The 22,489-nt window shown below is 38.1% G+C and overlaps 1 protein-coding gene across 2 annotated transcripts in view; it reads right to left on the reverse strand.

Moving 5' to 3' along the window:
- itga7 (integrin, alpha 7) overlaps window positions 1-12,720 on the reverse strand; it is a 28,038-nt gene extending 15,318 nt beyond the window's left edge. For both annotated transcript variants that reach the window (XM_051123197.1, XM_051123198.1), the window contains exons 1-8: window positions 12,368-12,720; window positions 4,894-5,015; window positions 4,692-4,771; window positions 3,942-4,197; window positions 3,576-3,677; window positions 3,132-3,339; window positions 2,863-3,056; window positions 25-113 (exon numbers count right to left, since the gene is read on the reverse strand). In XM_051123197.1, coding sequence (XP_050979154.1) covers window positions 25-113; window positions 2,863-3,056; window positions 3,132-3,339; window positions 3,576-3,677; window positions 3,942-4,197; window positions 4,692-4,771; window positions 4,894-5,015; window positions 12,368-12,555 — 1,239 coding nt within the window. In that variant the 5' untranslated portion in view covers window positions 12,556-12,720. The remainder of the gene's footprint in view (window positions 1-24; window positions 114-2,862; window positions 3,057-3,131; window positions 3,340-3,575; window positions 3,678-3,941; window positions 4,198-4,691; window positions 4,772-4,893; window positions 5,016-12,367) is intronic.
- Between the last annotated feature and the right edge of the window lie 9,769 nt (window positions 12,721-22,489).

Genomic DNA, 22,489 nt, shown 5'->3' on the forward strand with positions numbered 1-22,489 from the left:
GTGAGTGAGAGAGAAAAGGTTTGCCTGAGAGGGTTTGGTATCAATGCCAGATGAAGAGCCACGGTAAATAAAAACTTTCCCATCTCCATCAAATGGAGCTCCAACAGCAATGTCTGAAAACAAACACAATCAGATTCAGCAATAAAAGTGAAAACACCTGTGATGACTGACAAGCAGGTTAGAAAACCGGCAATCATTAAAACAAATCTGATTACACCGTGATTTTCAATGCACAAACACAAACATCTCAGTTATAGACCTACAAGCTGTCTATCTGCATGTCTGGATCATGATTCCACACGGAGAAGAATTGCCAAAGGAAAATCTGACTGTGAGACTTCACAAATATGGAAAAGGATACATGAAGATTAGTGACCAACTAAATAAAAAACACTGGAAACACAGTTGCAGAGGTACCATGAGCCAGAACACTACTAATCAGAGGGATAATGGCCATCCTGAAAATCAACAGAGTTTCTGTGACAATTCAGGTAGACATTGGAAAACCTATTGTTTGTACCTCTTGTTTGCTCTTCAGTACAAAACTACAAGACTAAACTTTTTTATAGAACATGAAAAGAAGCCTAGGTGAATATCAGGAGCATATTCTTTGATCAGATCAGACCAAGACAAATTCGCTCTTTGGGGTGGCTCAGTGGTTAGCACTGTTGCCTCACAGCAAAAAGGTCCCTGGTTTGAGTCTCGGCTAAGTCAGGATGCCTTTCTGTGTGGAGTTTTCAAGTTCTTCCCTTGTCTGTGTGGGTTTCCTCTGGGTGTGTAAAAGTAAATTGGCTGTGTGAGTGAGTGTATCCCAGCACTGGGGATGCATAAGTTGGCAAGAAGGGCATCTGGTGTGAAACATGTGCCAAATCAGCTGTGCAGATCACTCTGATAAAGAGAGCAAGTAGAGAGAGATGTTTGGCATGAACATGGTCTGGGATACTGCAGTCTGGGGCTGCATGAGTGCTGATTCTGGGGAGATGACTATTGTAGATGACACCATGAATGCCTCTTGATGTACCAAAATACTGGATGACATCCTCTTATATTTGATATCCTGACTGTTGACAAATATGATGCAGGGCAACAACTTCATTACTGCAGTTATGCCCTAAAATTCAAGATATTGGTGCAAAAAAAATGCCCCTGTATATGTTGTCTCATAATCATAAATATCACATATTACAAGAGCAGCAAGAGCAATATGACAGGAGTGTTGATTTTGTCCCAATCGATCACAAGCTTAAATGTGATTTTATACAACAGTCTAGTAAATAAGAAGTTGATATAGTTTAAATTATCTTTTAAACACATTACGATTTTGCTCAATTTTGCAGAGAATATATTACCTTGAAGCCGTAGCAGAATTGTTGCATGTCTCTGTGCAACACAGCAGTGTTTAGTTTCTGAATGAATCCGCGTTTTGAATGAATTCAATCATGTGAACCAAAGGCCCATTAATAAAGATTCACGAATGAATCAGCCATTTGAACGAATCGAATGAATGACTCATAAAGACATTTACCACCACCAGCTGGCAGATTTAGCTTCTTATTTAGAGTATAATTTAATTAAAATATTACAATAGTAATAATAATAAATAAATAAACATTAAGGGGATTAGATTCTGTCATCATTTACTCAACCTTATGTTGTTTCAAACCTTGCTTTTGTGGAACATGAACAAAGGTATTTTGAAGACTGTTGGCGAAGCTGTTTTGTTTACCAGTGACTTTCATTTTATGAACAAAAAATACTGAGATGTTTCTCAAATTATCTTCTTTTATGTTACATAGTTTACATTCCGTGGCAGCCTAAATGTTTATGTACAATAAATTTTATGTTAAATCAAATAAAATATTTCTTTCTAAAGTTACAATTTGTAATGCCTATATCTCAGAGGTTGCGTTACACTTTAACATTGTCCGTCAATTTAACAAACAGGGTCGTAAAAATTCTGTCATAATCTATTGTTACCTGTCATTTTAATTCTCATATTTAATTCTCATATGCAGAGAACAGATGAACAGACACTCTGCGTCACTTTTCATGTTCAACACCACACCCCGCAGTAACAGCGGAGAACACTAAAACAACAAAACATGCTATTATGCTGTTTTCAGTTCATGAATGAACAGTAGCCTATATAGCCTACAAATTGCACTAGGCTTTTGTGCTTTGTTACTTTTGATATGAAACAAAGTCTAATTTCATTAGGAAATTTAAGCAATAAATATACTTTTGACGCTCTTTAATGTGGCGTGATAGATTGCTGGCTTAAATTGAGTACTAGCCTGTGTGTAATCAAATGCATAGCAAAAGATTCGTGACAGTTTCATTTTTGTTCTGGATCCCGTGCTGTGCTGCCACACTGGAGCGCACTTACCACCAACTGGACGAGGGTGGGAATTACAGTTACAATTTACAATAGATCATCCTTAGTGTAATCTGTCAAAGTGATTGATGGCCTTCAGATTTTTCTGTCACTGATAAAAAAAAACTCTGTCAATGACGGACGCGACCTCTGATATACATGTAACAAAATCTGCCTCCCAGGCACTGATTTATGATACTGAGCAAGAACAGTTCACAGAGGATTCTATCAGGGCTGTAAGTATTTTTAAAGTGCTTATAAAGTTTGGTCAGATTGACCTACTTTACTTTAAGCTAAGAATAATACTTTAAGATGAGAATAATAAAAAGGGGTGTACTGACTTCTGTACTGTAAAGGTAATCAGATATTACTTTTTTTATTTTTTTTGTCTGTGTAAAGAACTAAATCTAGAATTCAATCTAATCTGTTTTTTGAGATACCATAAACTAGAGTGTAATAAACACACTTGCATGTGATTTCGTTCTTACCTTCGTAACCATCCCGGTCCAGATCGCCAGCACTGCTGACAGTCATCCCAAACATGGAGTCATATGTTCCATTGAGCCGGATCGGTCGTGCCTTTTCCCAGTGGCTGGCTGGGTTCAGGTACACATACACAGCACCTCCAATCTCTGCTTTTCGGTCAAAGAAATTTGGAGCTCCTACTACAATATCTGTCCAACTGAATGAGAAATCATCCTGTTAGATCTTTAGCACAGAGTTATGGCTTTACACAGGAACAAGTAAAGTGTCTTACCCATCACTGTTCAGATCAGCTACAGCCACAGAATAACCGAAGGAGGAAGCCAGTTCCTCACCCCACAGAATGTGGTCAGGCATCAGCCGGTAGACGTTGTCCTTCCGTAGCAGAACCACGGCTCCTGTGTGATTTGCTCGAGGAGCTCCAGCAACAAATGTCAGCTCAGACTTACTCATAAGACCTCTGGCTGAGTCCACAGAGAAACCTATGAAGAGAAGGGACAGATTAACAAATTAAAGCAAACAGAGCACATGATGATTTTGTATCTGATTTCATAGATTTCATATATTTTTGCCCATTAGTCAGTGATTATGGTACATGATACCACAAAATCAGTAACCAATACTGGTATAATGGAAAATACATTAAATACATGGAAAATACAAAATTCAAAACATAGAAAAAAAATCATTATTATGTCAACATTCTTTGTCTACAAACCCAGGTAGCTGTTCAAAGCGACATCCTCAAATGAGCTTTTGGACGGTTCCAGAGTTTTGTAGACCAGAGCATCCTCAACAGGACTGGCCATAAATAATAGCCCTGAAAAAAGTTTATATAAGAAAAGGAAGATTTACAAGGAGAAAAAAATCCACATCAATTCATCATTGACATTATCCAGGGACAGTTATACTAATCTAATACCTAAAAGCAGAAAAGGTTTATATTAACACATTGACTCAGTCACAGGAAAATAATTAATGAATCCAATGTCCTAACAGCAGAAATTATATATATTTGTGTCTTTTATGTGATCATTTAAATTTGTGGTCATATATATTTTTGAAAAACTCACAATCTTGTTACCTTTCCAGTTGTAGGTCCCTGGAGCCCCAAAGAGGATGTAATTTTTGTCAGGTGTGAAACTAGCTGACAGGCCCTGCTGGCAGAAGCCAAACTGCTCGTGTCCTTTAGAACGACCTTCACAAAATTTCCACTCTCCCCCGTCCAGATCATCTCTCTCAGTCAAATCTTCACTCAGCACATAACAACGTCCAATCGGGTCACGGGTCTCAAACGTCTGGTTCACATGTTCTCTGAGCTCATAGAGGTGAGCACATGTCTGTGTGAGGACATCACAACACAAACAGGATCATGTAGCGCACATGCCACAATGACCTAGTCCCCATTTTACCTAATTCTGCTTTGTTTTTAAAATCTGAACTTTTACGATTGTTAGTTTTCTTATACATTGTAAGAAAGCAGTGACAAATGAGGTACTTGAATTGCACTGAATTCCATTACTGAGGGAGTACATAAAATATATTTTCTTAAGTCTATGTTCATTCCCTATCAGGGTACATTTTAAATGCTCACAGTACTCATGATGCAGAATGTAATGTGCATCACCACATTGTTAATGATTGTAGGTGTTTCAAGGACACAAAGGATGCATTTGATGCCCTCCAGGAGCAGGGTTGGCTAACCCTGCTGGCAAAATCCAGAAAGTGCAGCAGGGTTGACTAACCCTGCTGCACTTTGTGCATGACGTTATTTACTGTATACATGGCAAATCAGATCTGTTTAATGTACATTACAGGTATAAAATTTACTCACCACTACTTTTCCACCTATGCCTTGACTTTTGACTGTGACACCCAACCACTGGTTGTCTTTGCTCTCTCGATCCAGACTCACTTGAGAAAACGACAAACATTTTTTCTTGAATAGATACAGCTTAGCAGAACTAACAATTTAGTTCTTCACATAAAAATGAAGCTAAAGTGGTCTTAATGGAAGTAAAAAATATAAGTGTTACCATGTCCATCAATGTCTACTCGTTCACACTTCTCTGATGTAACTGGACAGCGATACAGTGCACCGGGACGGCTGTTCCGCAAAGTTCCTACACCCCGGGCCTGAGGTGCCCCAACCAATATCCTGCAGAAGAAAACTAACTTTAACCACTTTAAATGCTGTTCCTACATCACTAACAGTTCACAATTACAAGAAAGCAAAATTAGTTCATATAACATTAAATAAAATCATCATTCAATAATTTTAAATATTTAGAAGTTTAGCTAGTTATTCAGTTAGTTTAAACTTTATTGTCCACCACTGTGGAAATTTGTCTTTGGCTTCATACTATACAATTTGTGTGTATCAACATTATATTCTGTGAGTTGAGGCGATGTTGGTTTACAGCATAAATAAGTGGAAAAAAAGATTATGGCTGATGATGCACTAGGTCACACAACAACAACAAAAAGATATAGATAAAAGATAAAACTGTATGTCTCATCTGTGGAACTAGCATAGCGATAGCCAAGCGATGCAATGCAGAGAGACATTTCACCACAACCCACAAGACTTTTAATGGTACATCCACAGGTACATCACTGAGAAAAGAAAAATTAGTGAGTTGAAATCAACCTTATGCAGACAGTAATTATTTTTTTACCAGATGCTTCCTGAATGATGAAGCTTCCTTTACAGTGTTGGCTCATATTTTTTTAGAAACACAAAACATCATTCTTGGATGGTGACATTGTCAAGGGAGCAATGACTGTGATAGCAAACACTGTTTAAACATTCCAAGAATGGAAATGTAATAACGTCCACACACTCTGATGTTCAACTCAGAGTTAACACGATTGAAAGACGAGTCACGGCTATGTCAGTTAACATAACTGAGCAGCTGGAGAAAGACTTGATGAATGGTTTTCCAACCAGTGTGATGAGTCTGTGGCTTTAAGTAATACAGCTCATGGTTTTCATCAGAAGGGTTTTCAGTGATTTTTCAGTGAAATCTAAATTTCTGACAATACTAAGTAGCTACAAGACCTTGCCTTCCTAACTGACATTGACACTGGGAAACTGAATCATTTGAACAGTGAACTTCAAGGCAAAGACAATCACTGATGTGCTGTAAATGCATTCCAAAGCCAAGATCAGCCTTTTCTCCATATATTTACAGAGGGAGATCTTGCATCACTTCCCATCCATGCAGTCAATGGAAATTACAATGAAAGTTGTCTGTCTTCTTGGGCCAACTGACCTTTGTTTGTTTCTGTTTTGGGTGGTTTGGTCACGTGCTTTAGTTCAGTTTATGTGTTTCTGTTAGTTACCATAGTTTTTATTGTTTGATTAATTTGTACACCTGTTGTACATTTGGTTAATTAGTTGGTCTATCCAATTATGCTGCATTCCAAACTTGAAATTAGGATTTTTCCTCCTACTACCTCCTACTTGGAAATAACATCTGGAACACGGCAGATCGATCTACCCCGACCACAGCAAGATGTGTCATTTGACATCACTGCTTCCAGCAAGCACAGTGTGGAGTTATCTTATGTCAAACGTTCAAACATTACATATTAAGTTTACAAATTTATAAAAGGCAGAATTTTCTTATTTTTTCTTCTTGTTTTGCCATAATTGACAGACATATGTTAACGTGATGTGTGATTAACTGGAACTCTCTTAAGTTTGAAGTGGAACATTTCAACTTGAATGTTCCCTCTTCCAACCTTGTCTGAAATGCCTCCAGTTTTTGGTAATTTCTTCTCGTGTTATCCAATGGTAGTTCTGTTCTTTGTGCCCAGTGTATGTTTTTTGAGTTCTTTGTTTAATAAAAACTTTATACTGCTGTGCTGAAATTCTTTACTCCATGTTTATTTCAACCATGCTGTGACACCTGTGTGTTTTTATTAAGAACAAACACAGAACATGCCTTACTGAAGGACATTTAGATAACTCAATTAGAGTTGCAGTGTCAAGTCATACTCCTGATTATAGGTAATTTGTGGACATTATGCAGGGTTGATTGTTAAATAAAAATTATTTAAAAATGTTATTCATTTATTTAAATCTTGAAAAGCTGTTCAGCTTGTGTTTTAAGTTTTATGCATTAAAGTACAAGAGAACATATCGCTTTCTAATTATGATTTTGAACATTTTTATACTATATGTATAAGCATTGCTGATATAATCATTGTAATCATTTAAATTTTGGTCATTTAAAAATTGGTTGTCCAACCAAAAAAAGGTATTCCAAAAGCATGATAATATTCCAGGATGTCATGTAGAATCTCAGGGTAATATTTAAGGATTCCCATGACTTTCTTACTTTGGCTAGTGTTTATTCAGTGAAAATGCACTGAACGAGTATGTTGTGCATTCAAGACAGCAAGAAGGAAGCCAAGTAGATCACTGCTGCCCATTTTTTCAAAGGCCATGATAATGGAACCATAAGACTTTTCAAGAAGACTACCTTTAGAGTACCTTTAGGTTATGTGAATTCCTAAAAAATGCTTGTGTCTGCTATGCCTTGTTTAGCGCTTGTCTAGTCATCCTTCTATTAAATGCCCTCACCTGTTCCTTCTGTGCTTCTATGTATTTTGTTTCTTTTCTTTTTGTCTTTGCCAGTGTGTTTTGTGCTATTTGCTTTAGCACTCTTGTTTAAAGCTCTGCTTAACCTTGGCTTCGTTTTGCTGCACCACACAGCTCTACCACCTCTGTCAAGGCCTTTAGTTATAGGTGTTGTTTCAGACTGACCTCTTGTTACTGATCTCCTGCCTGGCCCTGACTTTGCATCTGGGATTCTCTTTGTGGCCTCTCGGCCTTCCTCAGACTTCTTATCCGCCTCTCACCTTGACAATCCTTCCTGCCTTCTCCCTTTCTGGTTGGAGTTTGCCACAGGAGTCAGTGGCATGTGGGCTTGTTTGCCTTTTGTCTTATTTTCACCTTAACTAAAGTTTTTGTCTGATTAATTGCTTGGATCCTCAGTATTTGCACTGACAACCTCACTCTATCTGAGCACATCAGGACTCTTCTGATCTGTTTCCTCTGCCCCTCTTTCCCCTCTCGCTTTTGATTTCACTTGTCCCTTCCACATGGTGGCAACTCATGATTCGCACGTGTTCCCGTTCTACACTCTGTGTCTTGACTCTCATTGTTACAATTCTCTGCTCTAAGGTCTCTCCTGTCAAAGGTCACTCCAGCAGCCACCTTGGTACTCAGACTGCCATACGGGGTGCCTTGAACCCTCATGTATGCTTTCGTTCCTGTATTTTGCTGCTTCATCTTGGTTGCTGGTTCGCTTGGAGTTTGTCTCGAAACACCTTGTTTTTCTTTTTGTTAAATAAAAGCATTGTTACTGTATACTCAAATGCTGCATCTTTTCCATTCACTAACTGACTCAGCTGATGTTTTGTTGTTGTTGTAATTTGATGGTTTGTTTGTTTTTTGGTGGATGTATGATATCTGTTCTCCTCCAGGTTCACACAGATATTCTAGCAGAGGAACCACAGATGTAGATAATCACATTAAAGTCACTACTTCCATTATTTCAGCATTTCCAACAGAATGACTTTCTGTAAGCTTGCTTATTCATCTAGTTCATTTTTAAATGAACCAATAATGTTTAGAGGTTTTTTTTTTTTTTTTTTACGTTTTGGAACTGCGATATATAGGAATGAAAATACCAATTTGCTGAAATATTTGCACTCCACCCAACCAACAATTTATAAAACTGTTTTATAAAAGTTTTACAACTTTAAAAACGCAATCATATATACACATATATATATATATATATATTTATTTCTTACAACTAGTGTGCATTACAAAGGTCAGTGGATACTTATAAAATACTGTAAATAAAGTAATTCATTCAGTGCTATAGGAACTAAAACTATAAAGATCAAGTTACAGTTTTTGTGTGTTTGTATCACTGGTGATCTGATGTTGTACTCTGAAGATAGTTTCAATGTCATAACCAAGTGTTTCTTTTTTATTTATGTATTTTTTTAAGATGATGGGCTGTTAAAATAAGTGGTCTAGAGAGAGAGAGAGAGAGAGAGAGAGAGAGAGAAAAACTGTTAGATTTGCCAGAGTTTGTTGTAAGTTTCATGGCATCGTGTCTCGAAAAATGGTTTTGCAAGAACCACAAATGTCCAGGCATTGCATATATTGCATGCCCTTTTTGAGCCCCTGACTGTATTTAACAAGCATTGTATTACTGAGTGGGAAAGCAAGCTGAAGATCTTTGAAGACAGAATGTGAGGGACTGTGTCTTGCCCTCGGTGTTGTGTTGTGGCGCCTGGATGTGGTACAAGTGCTCCAAAAACTCTGGGAACTCATTAGCATGAAAAAGACTCTGTGTGAAAGGCATCTAAAAGGAGGACAATGAGCCAATCCTCCCCTCCCGCTCTATCTCAATATTTCTTTCAGCTGTACATTTACTGCTCCGCATTTTTGCATTTGTTTAGTAAAGGCTGTGATCAGTATAGATGGGGAAATTACACCCACACACAACAATTTCATTGTCATACAACAGCTTTCCTGAACGTAGGTGTTTTGAACCAGAAAGAGTCTGTCCTTAACTCACGACAATCTGCAGCAGTTGTCGGATGATGCTGCAGTGCTGCATTGTGTGGACTCGGTCAGTTTATTCAGGTCCAACACAACAGGGTGATGGCTGACTTTCTGTGCCCATATCAACATAACCAACAGTCTTGGATGATAAACTAGAATGGGCTCAACCTACTAACTACACAGATGAAACAGGAAACGCAAAATGAGCCAGAAATCAATTCAGAAATTAATTCAGCATATACATGCAAACACAACACAAATACTATTCTAATCATGAAATACTGTTAGTGGGTATGTGTGTGTATGGAATTGATGTGATTTCTAGCTTGAGCCATCATATGAGAATCTGCCTATATATGTATATATATATATATATATATATATATATATAAAAGAGAGAGAGAAACTAAAGCTATTCAAGAAAAAAACAATGACAGGTACAGTATTTCTTAAATACAAATTTCCACAAAAGCTAAATAAATACATATTCATCAGAATGTGCAGTAAACAGGTCTACCCTATGTTGGAGGAGGCTGTGAGGTCGGGTCACTTCTCTTTTAGCGGTAGTCTATAACAGGCAGCAGTTCTCATATGAGTATAAATAGAGCACAAACACAGTAACAGCAGGTCAGACGACACCACATGACTTCCTTATACAAGGCCAATCAATTGCGTCCAAAAGTGCATTTACTGCTGGTACATTTAGACAAGGAGGATCTGATCTCACTGTATGTGTGATATGTGAATGTGTAGTTAAGGTATACCCTACGATATGGAGACAAATCGTCCCCACAAAAATGACAATAGCCGAAATCCTTGTCCTTGTGGGGACAAGTATTGTAAATCATAGGGAATGAAGGGTTTTGAAAATCTAAAAATGCAGAAAGTTTTGCGTGTGGGGTAGGTTTAGGGTAAGGGACGTAAAAAACGTGGAGACCATGTGTGTGTGTGTGCCAGAGAAAGATCAGTGGCATGCCTGAGGCATTAGAAATGATGATCACAAAGAGACACAAACAGCAAATTTTCTTTTGTAACATGTATGCTTACTTAGTACAGTTAGTAGTCAATGTTCAGCAGTCATATATTTGGGAATTTCCTAGATCAAATCACATGAAATTCCAAAATCATCAACTTCTGTAATCCAAAACGGTTATAAAGTGGGAGAAAAGCACCAGAAGCCAGTGTGTCATGGAGATTGGATTTATGTCTGGCTGCAGTTCTGAAGCCTCAAGGATCAATAAACAATATAAATTAAACAACCTGAAAAATACAAATAAAACCAAAGACAAAAAATTCTTCATATATCCTATACTCCAAGAGTTCCTAAAGCAATGAAAACAGGACTGGACATTTAAAGGTTAGTGCATTATTTGTCATTTTTTTAGGAACCAGTAACCATGGCAACAGAAAGCATAGCCGGTGACTGAAACCTGTGTCAGATTTTAAATGAATCCTTTCTCCTTGTTTCGGGCCTAAACCCAAACCCCTTAAAGCGTCAGGCATTAAACTTTTAATGTGACGGCTTTTAACAGCTTCTCGCTAAAAAAGTGTCTTGTAACCATATAGCTTATAGACACACACACAAGCTCCTTTTAGACGCTGGAGACAGACGGACTCCAGTATAAGTGTAGAACGCTAGTAAACATACAGGTCTGATGGACACTATGAATAGAGAAGAGAGTGATACTTTTACATTAGAGAAAGTGAAAAAAAAGCAAAACACATCATAGACAGGGATATCACATTTACAGAAGCAATGAGTCATTGAGTCGTGTGAATGACAAAGCCCTGTATAATCAGACTGGTTTAGAAACCACCATACGTGATCAGACGTGACACATTAGATGTGCTCCTGATGGACAGATCAGATCGCAAGTGTCTGAAAAGACATTTCTATTATTCCATTATTCTAACTTGACATGGCTCAATAGTGTATATGTGTACGCTGAAATTAAAGATGGATTTCTGCGTTAATGGCTATAGTAGTGAATTTAGAGACATACAGTGACACCCCAGAGTTGTTGTCTATTCGAGCACTGAAAAAATAAATGATTTGCTACTTATCATTTTAATCAATGCACATTCACGTATGTTTATTGACGGGTCACACTAGTGCTTTAGTTTATTGTGTAGCTGGTATTTTCTGTGAGAGGATGATCATGAATAAAGTGTAAAACACACTAACTGCTGTGATCATGCAATGCACAGAAGACTTTATTTATATATAATACATTAATATCTATATACACATTCATTTTACTAAGGTTCTCTGAAGGAAAAAAGCACACATTATAAAGCACAATTAGTCAAACATGATTACTGTTTCCAAGTCTCTAGATTACAGTCTCTGCCCTCTTTTTGACCTCTTTTCTGGTCTAGCAGGTAAAATGATGCATCTGATCACTTGGTAAAGCAACAAACCTCTCCTCAACAAAACAAGTGACTTGAGGAGTCAAATCCTCAAATAAATCATGCTTAGTGCTAGAGCATTCATTACATTATATGAGCATTAATAACAGTGATGTTGGGCACTAATAATAGCTGATAATAAGCAGTGAGCTCAGCACAGCGTAATGCTTCTGACTGTAACTCATCTCACGCACTCACTGTATGTCTGACAGAACACAAGCGTCCAGCTTTAACAGTCTCTGTGCATGGCAATATCTGCTGTGTCACTGACTGAGCAGAGCAGACCTGTCTCTGATCACAAAGTGATTCAGCATGACGGATACTTTATGCTGTTTCTCACACAAACACACATTAAAAGACTAAATCACATCTGCATATGTTAAATATACAAATACGATTCTTCATTTTATTTAAGTGTTGACACCAATGAACAGTGCTGCTAGATCATGTTTCAGGTCACAACCATTCTCAGCATCAATAATCAATAATCCAGTTGACAGACTCACCAGCTGTGAGGTTCAGGTGTGAGCTGCTGGTGTAAAGCCAAAGAGAAGCCGAAGAAACTTCCCTCCTCACCCTCCTTGATGAGGATGGTTGTTGTGTCCAGGTTAAACGCTGAGATCTGGAAGCAGAGAGTGAGCAGGAGGCAGCAGAGTCCAGCCGTGCACCTCCGCTGCGTGCGCCAAAGAGACATGACAAAGTTCAGCAGCTCTGATAAACACCACAGTCCTGGAGCAAGTTCTGATCATGAACATAGAACACTAGAAGTTCCTAAAAATGATCAGTGTCTGTTTGCCAGTCTGAGCTCGGCTCTAGGCAGGAGTAAGACTGCTAAAGAAAGACTGCACAAGTGCATGGCCGCCCCTCCTCACACACACAGAGCTGTGAATAGACCACCCACACCCCCCTCAGCTGACATCATCACTCAGCGATCCATGGCACATTGATCAGGATCACTGGATATGACTAAACGCTGAACAATATGAGGACCTGCAGCTACAGATCTGTTCTGAAGTGTTATTCAGTTGCACTGTGGCATCTCAGGCTAGAAAGTTTGTAGTGATATAGGTATGGCTTGCAGGGTTAATTGCTTTACAGTTCGTTACTAGACTTGTGCTCAAGGTCATGACACCATAATGTGTTCATGTAATTTCTACAAATATCCAGTTTTCTGTACAAAATCATAATATTAGGGTTGACTTTTTTAATGCAATCACATTAATACATAATTACAGTTTGGCCAGTTTCTTACACAAAGCAATGAAACTACTGTGGACTACTCTTAAAATACTTTCATGATACTGTATGGTGGGCTTTTTATTATTTCTGATAGAATCCACCCCTTACACTTTCATTGTATGAACATGTGAATGTTTATCTCCTGTGTCCACTGTAGAAAGTATAGTGGGTTTGGAACGATATGAAGGGAGTAAATGATGACAGAATTTATATCGTAAAGATCAGATCTCACTGATACAAACTAAAGCAGGCAGTGACTCTGATGGAGCGGTAATGAGAACATTAACTGATGAAGAGAATGTAAAGATGCTTTGGGACTGTAATCACAGACCAGCCTGTCAACAGTGTTGTGATATGTGGCCACAGCTGTTTCCATGAGTCATGTGACCTCCTCTCTTCCTCTCTGGCCTTATGCAACTGTCAGTCAAAATCTCACGAAATATAAACCCATTTCTGAAAAGACAGAATACAAGTTTCTGACCTGAAAAGCACATGGTAATGTGTTTCAGTATTAGTTTAATCATGATATAAATATGGATTAATTTGCAGTTATCATGTAGGATAAAAACATCAGTTCAGTGCATTTCTCTTTTCCCACTCTGAGACTGATCATTAACATTTGTGAACTCTCTGCTATTTTCACAAATGTTATATTGAACTTCCTTGGCCCTTCAGTGCTTCATGTTAAATGAAACGGTGCAATGACTTTGCTTGGAGTGGGGAGTATCACTCTTTAAGGAGTAAAGCACATTTTAGCAACAGCTCACCATGTTACTAATGATGAAAGATGGGATATTATCAGAAAGCCCTGTTTCACATTGTGTATGACTAAGGCATGTCCATGACGCTTCATGACTAAATGTTCCATTTCAGAGAACATTGTCTGCAAGTTGCAAAAGTAGGCTTAACAGTTAATATTTTAATCAAGCTTGGTTAATGAATTAGTTAGTTATCTACTATTATTTAATAGTATTGTATATTTTCTACTGACCACTCTCTGGTGTAAACAGAACCCCTTTGTTCCAATTTAAGGTTTGTCATGAAGTTATGAGGGAGGCTATTTCCTCCCTCATATTTGATGTTATAAAAAGCTGATTTCACTTAACTTTTATATATGATGTAATATTATCATATATAAAATTCAATCATTTATTCCTATAAGTAGTATGTATTATTACATGCAATATGGAAGATGGCTGTTCCTTTAATGAGGCACAAAGTCACTTTCCAAAACCTTCCTGAAAACCAGCTAAAGACAAACCTCTTCCACAACCACTTTGTCACAGTGTGTTGTAGGGAGGACTCAGGAGACACAGGAATAAACTTAAATAGCCTTTAACGAAGGGAACTCAACAGAAAAAAATCAAATTATCAAAAACAAAGTCCAAAGCCTGACAGTACAGGGGAGTGGGCGCCCTGGAGGCTGGAACCCAAGGGGGACATGGGAGATCAAGGAGCTAGGGGAGCCATGGTGGGTCAGGGAGCTCGGGGGACCATGGTGGAGCAGACAGTTCGGGAGACCATGGAGGATCACGGAGCTCAGGGGGACCATGGTGGAGCAGGCAGTTTAGGGAGCCATGGTGGGTCATGGAGCTCAGGGGGCCATGGCAGAGCAGACAGTTCAAGGAGCCATGGCAGATCAGGCAGTCCAGGAAGCCATGGTGGATCAGGCAGTCCAGGAAGCCACCGCGGATCAGGCAGTTCAGGAAGCCATGGCGGATCAGGCAGTCCAGGAAGCCACAGTGGAGCCATTTTCTTGGGGGGAATTAGGGTTTTACAGGCCCATAAGAGTTCAGGAGGAGTGGGCTCTGAAAGGCGCTCAGGAGGAGCGGGCGCTGGAGGGTGCTCAGGAGGTGCAGACACTGGAGGGCTGGACAGGACCAGCGGAGACATAAGAGACTCAGGAGAGAGGATTGGGCCAGAAAACTCCACTGGGAGCGCCATATCCATTATGTCCACCAACTCCATCTTGACCGGGCACTCAGGCGAGGCGGCCATCTGTTCTGGGCTGAGGACGAGGGATGAGCTTTGGAGGACTTGGGGAAGCGTGGGAGGAATGGAGGGATCAAACTCTTTGGAGCTGTATGTGGAGGGTACTGGCTGGCAGTGAGATAGAGCGTGTGCATGATTCTGAATGGAGAGAGGAAAATTAGGATCCTCCACATCAACCAAAAATTCTGAATGACTTAGATCAAGGACATAATTAATAAAATCCGCTACGGGTCTGCGGCAATCGTCAGGAGTAAAAAAGCAAAACAAACAATCATCATCTAGTCCCTTCCGGAAGCAAGCGTTAATCATGGAATCGCTCCATCTCACCACATGTAAGAGGCTCAGGAACTCCACATACCGCTCCAAAGATCTTCCCCCCCCTTTCCTTGGGGGAAAACACGGAAAACAAAGTCCAAACCCTGACACACTTAACCACCCTAAAACAATAACTGGCACTTACTAAAAATCAAAACCCTGTAGCTCTAGCTTTGTACTCTAGTTAATACCTGGCACTGCCTCCTGAGTGTTTAAGACAAACTCTTTGTTCCTGATGTTCCTCATTTGTAAGTCGCTGTGAATAAAAGTATCTCCTAAATAAATAAATGTAAATGCAATACAAGAAACAAAATTTAGAGTACGGTGTCTGTTCAGCAACAAAGTAAATACATTTTATTCCTTATAATGGATAATAAACGCACCAGAGTTAAAAGAAATTTGCTGTAGCTGTTTCATCTTTGTGCACCCCAACCAACACAGTCCCACATTCAGATGTTAGTCATGCCTATATGTTTAGAATCATAATAGGTTCATTTAATATGCCAGACACTTCACCTTGAATATAGACTGTAGAGTACAGTAGGTGGCTGCAATCCAAGAGAGGAGTGAAAAAGAGCTGTAAGGAGTGTTCAGACATAATTAAAACAGATCGACAGAAATAGAAATGAAACCACGTGTATTTTAGACAAGAACAAAACATCATTATTGTCCTAGGCTAATAAGCTGTATAGTTAATAAATCAATCCCATCATGATTTTAGTTTGTGCAGCTGGTAAACAACAACTGCAGCACCTGGGTCTAAAAACTGTGACTGCTTGGCTGTCGCAAGAGTATTTTAGCACACTGACATGACGTCACAGCAAGTTGCACAGCATTTCTAACCAGCATGCACCTCACGGTGAACTTCTCAAATGAGCCTGTAGTTTCTGAGGTGAATTTTAGCCACTGATGCATTGAAACTGATATTTTACTGATACTAATTACATTATTGTTAAACATAAACAGACTGTTCCAAAGATGTAATTTAGCCTATTTCTATTATGACTATTTAATGGCACCTAAATAAAATGCTTCTTACTGTCTTGCCAGTTTATGCTCTTTGTGCCCTAAAAGTCTTTGGACAACAGAGACTGTAAGTCGTGGAGATCTCAAACTTAGTGGGGTAGATCCGAACCCACCCACTACTTACATAGGTGCAATATATGCACTTCACTTAAAGTTGGTTATAATTCTGCAAATCTATTTCAGAAGGGGGTGTTGATACTAACAAAACAAGTCACTCAGGACATTTACATGGACAACAATATTCTGTTATTAACACGATTAAGACAATACTCTGATTACGAATCTACCATGTAAATAGAGATTTTTGATTACCTTAATCTGGCTAAAGTCATACTCGAAGTAAACACAAATCGAATAAAGACGTGGAATATTCCTATTTTAGTCGCATTATCGAAGTGCAGTATAGACGTACACACCTTAATCACACTATTACCAGATATTTTCTTACTATTGGGAGATAAGAGGGTCTGTATTACTTACTATTGGAGAAAGCGTGACGGTCAGCTTGGATAACCAAAGATAACCAATGACATAACAGCCTTGACATCACTGAATTACAGTCAGAGGGTTGTGTGACACTCATTGGCCATTTACGGATACTATAGGAATAAATGGGAAGTGTCGTAAACTGAATCCCACCTGTTGCATAAGTCTGTGACTTTTCTTAATACAGCATTTTTTTTCGGTGTAAACTCTAAAAAATAAAAAAGTCCAAAAGTATTGTTTAGTGTAAAACATGTTGAAAATTAGCCAATAGGCTGTCGATTCATTAAATTATGAGCTGTTTTATCTAAAAACCTGTTTATTCAGCACAGTGAAGCCTCTCTTCCATTGACATCCATTCAAAGAAAATGGCCTCTCATCTCATTTCCCAAACCGGAAGCGTTAGCCATTATGCTTTTTTTGCTAAAGGTTGCAGGCTTGCCTTCTATTGCCTTTGCTATTACCATTGTGTAGGACCTTTCGCTGCATTTTGTGACAGGATACACACACGGCAGTGATCAACCATCTGACGGCAAACAAAAGAGCATAGCTTCAAGCAAGTAGGCACGTTTTTGGCCCGAGTGGGAAATGAAGATGCAAAATTTTTTTTTTTTTAGGAAAACATTTCAGGAATTGTCTCCATATAGTGGACTTCTATGCCTGCGAGTTTGAACTTCCAAAATGCAGTTTCAGTGCAGCTTTAAAAGGCTCTAAACGATCTCAGCCATTGGAGAAGGGTCTTATCGAGTGAAACAATCTGTTATTTTCTAAAAAAAATAAATAAATAGAAAATGTATATACTCAAATGCTCATCTTGTCTAGCTCTGCCATGCACATGCATACTCTGTGCAGTCCCATTTAAGACAGTATGCATTTCACTTAAAATTGGTTATAATTCTGCAGTTCTAGTCCAGAAGGAGGTGCTGATACTAACACAACAACTCACTCAGGACATTTCCATGGACAATAATATTCTGTTATTAACACCATACTCTGACAATAACAAGACAATACTTTGATTAAGAATCACATAAACGTATTTTTGATTACCTTAATCCGGCTGAAGTCATTTTTTTGCTGTAAACTCTAAAAATAGATCAATCCAAAAGTATTTTTTAGTGTAAAACATGTTGAAGATTAGCCTCCCAGATAGCACACGCACATCTGCAAGATGTCTGTTAAAGATCTCTTGATCTGGAAAGCATCTGCTGTGTACAAACATCTAGCAGACGTCTATAAGATGTCAATTTTACATACATTCTAAATCATAAACATCTTAAAGACATCTAATAGGCGTCTATTTGACATCTGATTACAGGAGTCAAACAGACGAGTCAAATAGACATCTCTGAGATGTACGTGTGCTATCAGAGCTCTATTGGTTTTGCTTTTACCATTGTGTAGGACTTTTTGCTGCATTTTGTGACAGGATACACACACGGCAGTGGTCAACCATTTGACAGCAAAAAAAAAGAGCATAGCTTCAAGCAAGTAGGTACATTTTTGGACCACTGGTCCAGATGCATGTATAGCATGGCAAATAATTAACTGCACTTGAAGCTTTCGTAAAATTAAAAATGAAACACCTAAAACTGTGTATGGTACCATACTGTGTTGATACTTGAAATTCTGGAGGGAACATTGAATGGTGTCGCGTGGGGACATAATGCCGTGTGCCATTAATCGATCTATGTACTATAACATGAAAAAGGTAAACACAAAAGGAATATTCTAAAAGCAACACATGTAAACACCTTAATCATAATATTTTCTTACTCAGAATAAGGTAAATAATCGGATTACTGATGTCCACGTAAACGTATTTACTGTAAACGTACTGACTCATTGCTAGATGCATGCGCAGACAACTTTTGTGGCTTGCAGTAGATTTTTTTTTTTTTTTTTTTTTTTTTTAAATTAAATGTCAATAATGTTCATCAGAGTTCATCATATCATTCTTGCAAGTCAAGACCATCAGAATCACTGTAAAATGACAAAGGACTGGAGAAATAAAGGGTGTTTTACTAGTACTAACTCTGCTATAAATGCTATAGCAGGTGCATTTGCATTTTACTTCATAACTTTGAAACCATGAGGGCTAAAATCAAATCCATTTTCCTCTGAAACCTTCAGTCAGTTCCTACCATACCTTACAGTTTACCCTGGGATGTTTTTCCACCATTCTGAATTTTCTAAAAAGCCACTCTGTCTAAATTCCTTACAGGGTGTTTGTTTACATTTGGCACACATCTCAAGACCCTAATGAAAAAAGTCTGACTTTTTTTTTTACCACCTATATATGCTCAATGCAGTGTTCAAACTTAGCAAAACCTGATACACACAGACTACAGAACATTCTGAGGATGCACATGAAGTTGTATTATAACCTGCCCATAGGGGGTGCTACAACTAAAAACTTGTCATAATTCCATTTTTGATCAAGGAAAAAAATAATTTGATCTAAATCAGTGGTTTTCAATCCTGGTCCTGGTGACCCACCACTCTAATTCACCTAATTCAGATCACAAGCTCATTAGGTGAGAGCTCCATGAACTTGAGTTTTATCAGATAAGGGAGACATATACAATGTGCAGAGCAGTGGGTCCCCAGGACAAATATTTAAAACCACTGATCGATTTTTTTTTTTTTTTTCTGGAAAGTGCTAATCAATCTTTAAAAAGGAATTTCTAAATTATCAGCCATTTATACATTAATGTGAATGACAGAGGAAGGCTTTAATATTAATGTTGTCCACTAGAGGGAGCAACAGGGTAAGAAATCCTTTTCTCATAGATCTCAGTTTTTCATCTTTTTGCAGAGGAAGTTTGTGCCATTCATAATTTTGTGTCTCTGCTTGATTGTTATCACATGGGTCTACTTATATGTTGTATTAAGGTTTATATGTGTTAATAGTGATTAACAACTAATAATACAAATGAGAAACTAATAAAGCTCATTTGATTTGAGAGAATAACCAGTCTGTCACACCCTGGCAACCAACAAACACCCAAACCATTTGCGCAGATTTATGTGTCCCTGTAGCAATTGCATATGTATGTAATCGATACTAGTTAAATATAAATCTACTAAAGAAATATACACATGACAAAAAAGTCAAGTATGTAGAACTGTAAACTACCCTGTTGAAAAATATGGCATATGCTGGTTAGTTAGGCTTTGATGCTGGTTTTAGCTGGTCCTTAGCTGGTTTATGCTGGCTCTTTGCTGGTCCTTAGCTGGTTTAAGCTGGTCCTGGACCAGCACATAACCAGCTAAGGACCAGCATAAACCAGCTAAAACCAGCATCCCAGAATAAAACCTACCTAACCAGCATATGCTGTTTTTTTCAACAGGGTATACAGACAAAAGTATTGGCACACCTGTCCATTACACCAACAGGGACTTTAAAGGAGAACTCCACTTTACAAATAATAACAATTTACAAATAATGTACTCACCCCCTTGTCATCCACGATGTTCACATCTTTCTTTCTTCAGTCGTAAAGAAATTATGTTTTTTGAGGAAAACATTTCAGCATTTTTCCCTATATAATGGACTGATATGGTGCCCCGATTTTGAACTTTCAAAATGCAGTTTAAATGCGGCTTCAAACGATCCTAAATGCAGTTGTAAACGATCCCAGCCGAGGAAGAAGTGTAACGATCGGTTATTTTAATAAAAATAATACAGTTTATACACTTTTTAATGCCAAACGCTCGTCTTGTCTTTCTCTGCCTGGACTGCTTTTGTTCCTGTTCATGACAGTTAGGGTATGTCGAAAAACTCCTATCTCATGTTCTCCCTCAACTTCAGAATCACCCTATATCGCTGTTTTACCTTTTTTGTAGAGGGTGTTTGATCTTTTTTGCATGTTCACTTTGCAAAGACTGGGTCGGTAGTTCTGCAGCAATGTAGGACTTTACATGAGATTTTGGGATGTTTCAGAAAGAATTTTTGCACATTCATCCCATAGAGCATTTGTGATGTCAGATACTGATGTTTGATGAGAAGGCCTGGTTAGCAATCTCCATTACAGATCATCCCAAAGGTGTTGGATGGGACTGAGGTCTGGGATATTTGTGGCCAGTCAAGCTCTTCCGCACCAACCTTATCCAACTATGTCTTTACAGACCTTGATTTGTGCACTGGGTCACAGTCATGCTGGAATAGAAACGGGCCTTTCCCAAACTGTTCCCACAAAGATGGAAACATAGCATTGTCCAAAATGTGCTGAAGCATTAAGATTCCCCTTCACTGGAAGTAAGTTAAACCCCTGAAAACAGCACCATACCATTACCCATCATCAAACAAACATCACCAAACATCTGTTCCTCAGTCACACCCATCAGACTGCGTAATTGGTCACTCCATAGAGTCCAGTGTCTGTGAGCTTTACTCACTCTATCCCACGCATGGCAATGTACTTGGTGATGTAAGGCTTACATGCAGCTGCTTGGCCATGGAAACCTGTTCCATGAAGCTTCTGCCACACAGTTTTTGTTCAGATATTAATGCCAGTGGAAGTTTGGAACACTTCAGCTTTGGAATCAGCAGAGTGTTGGTGACTTTTACATAACATGCGCCTCAGCACTCGGTGACCTGCTCTGTGGGTGTATCTCAATCAGCTCTCTAGAACCCGAACTCAATCAGTATTATCACGTACACGAATTCGGGCACTGGTAAAGACAGGAAGAACCCTGCCTCACTACACACTGGTGAGTCTGTTTCCGGCAACAGATAGTCACATGTAAAATGTCACCACTGGTATTTAACAACAACTGAAAATAAATCTATAAAATAAAAATAAAATAAATAAAAAAAATTTCTATTTATTTATTTTTTCTATCTATTTTTAATGTTGTTTTGCAACATTTCAGCTGAATATTAATTATAAATGTTCAAAAGAGCACTATATGCTGAAATATAATTAATAAATGTTTAATTAATTAATTAGTGAATTTTTTTATTATTATTTTACATTTTATATTACTTATTTTCCTTGCTCTTGCTATGCCTGCTGTAAGAGAGAATATAGCAATTTCAAGGTCTTGTGTTGCTGTCACAGGCTGATAGTGGACTTTAGTTAATGCAATTTATGGTACCAGGGCTGCACAATTATTTGAATTTCGAATCATGATTACAATTACAGATGCCACAATTATGCAATCGTTCAAAGGCACAATTACAAAAAAAATAAATAAATAAATAAAAAATCCGCTTGTTCTGCTTTCTTAGGATGTGTGGGTGTGTGTTTGTGCGTGAGAGAGAGAGTGTGTGTGTATTTTTCCTACAGGTTATCTTAAGGGTTTTTTTTTTTTTTCCCTCATTGTTTTAATTTTTACATTTTTACATTTTTTATATTTAAAGAAGAAACTATATATAAAATGTGGCATATAGTTGCTTCAAACAATGCTATAAAGCTATTTAAAACATCATTCAATGTAAATTGTGATAATAATAATTAATAATCGCAATTACAAATATCAATTATGATTACCTAACATATATGGTACCTATACATAAAATGATCACAAACCAATAACTGTTCAGCTGCCCAAAGTGTCCGTAATTA

The sequence above is a fragment of the Labeo rohita genome, chromosome 11 (assembly GCF_022985175.1).
Source record: "Labeo rohita strain BAU-BD-2019 chromosome 11, IGBB_LRoh.1.0, whole genome shotgun sequence".
NCBI lineage: Eukaryota > Metazoa > Chordata > Actinopteri > Cypriniformes > Cyprinidae > Labeo > Labeo rohita.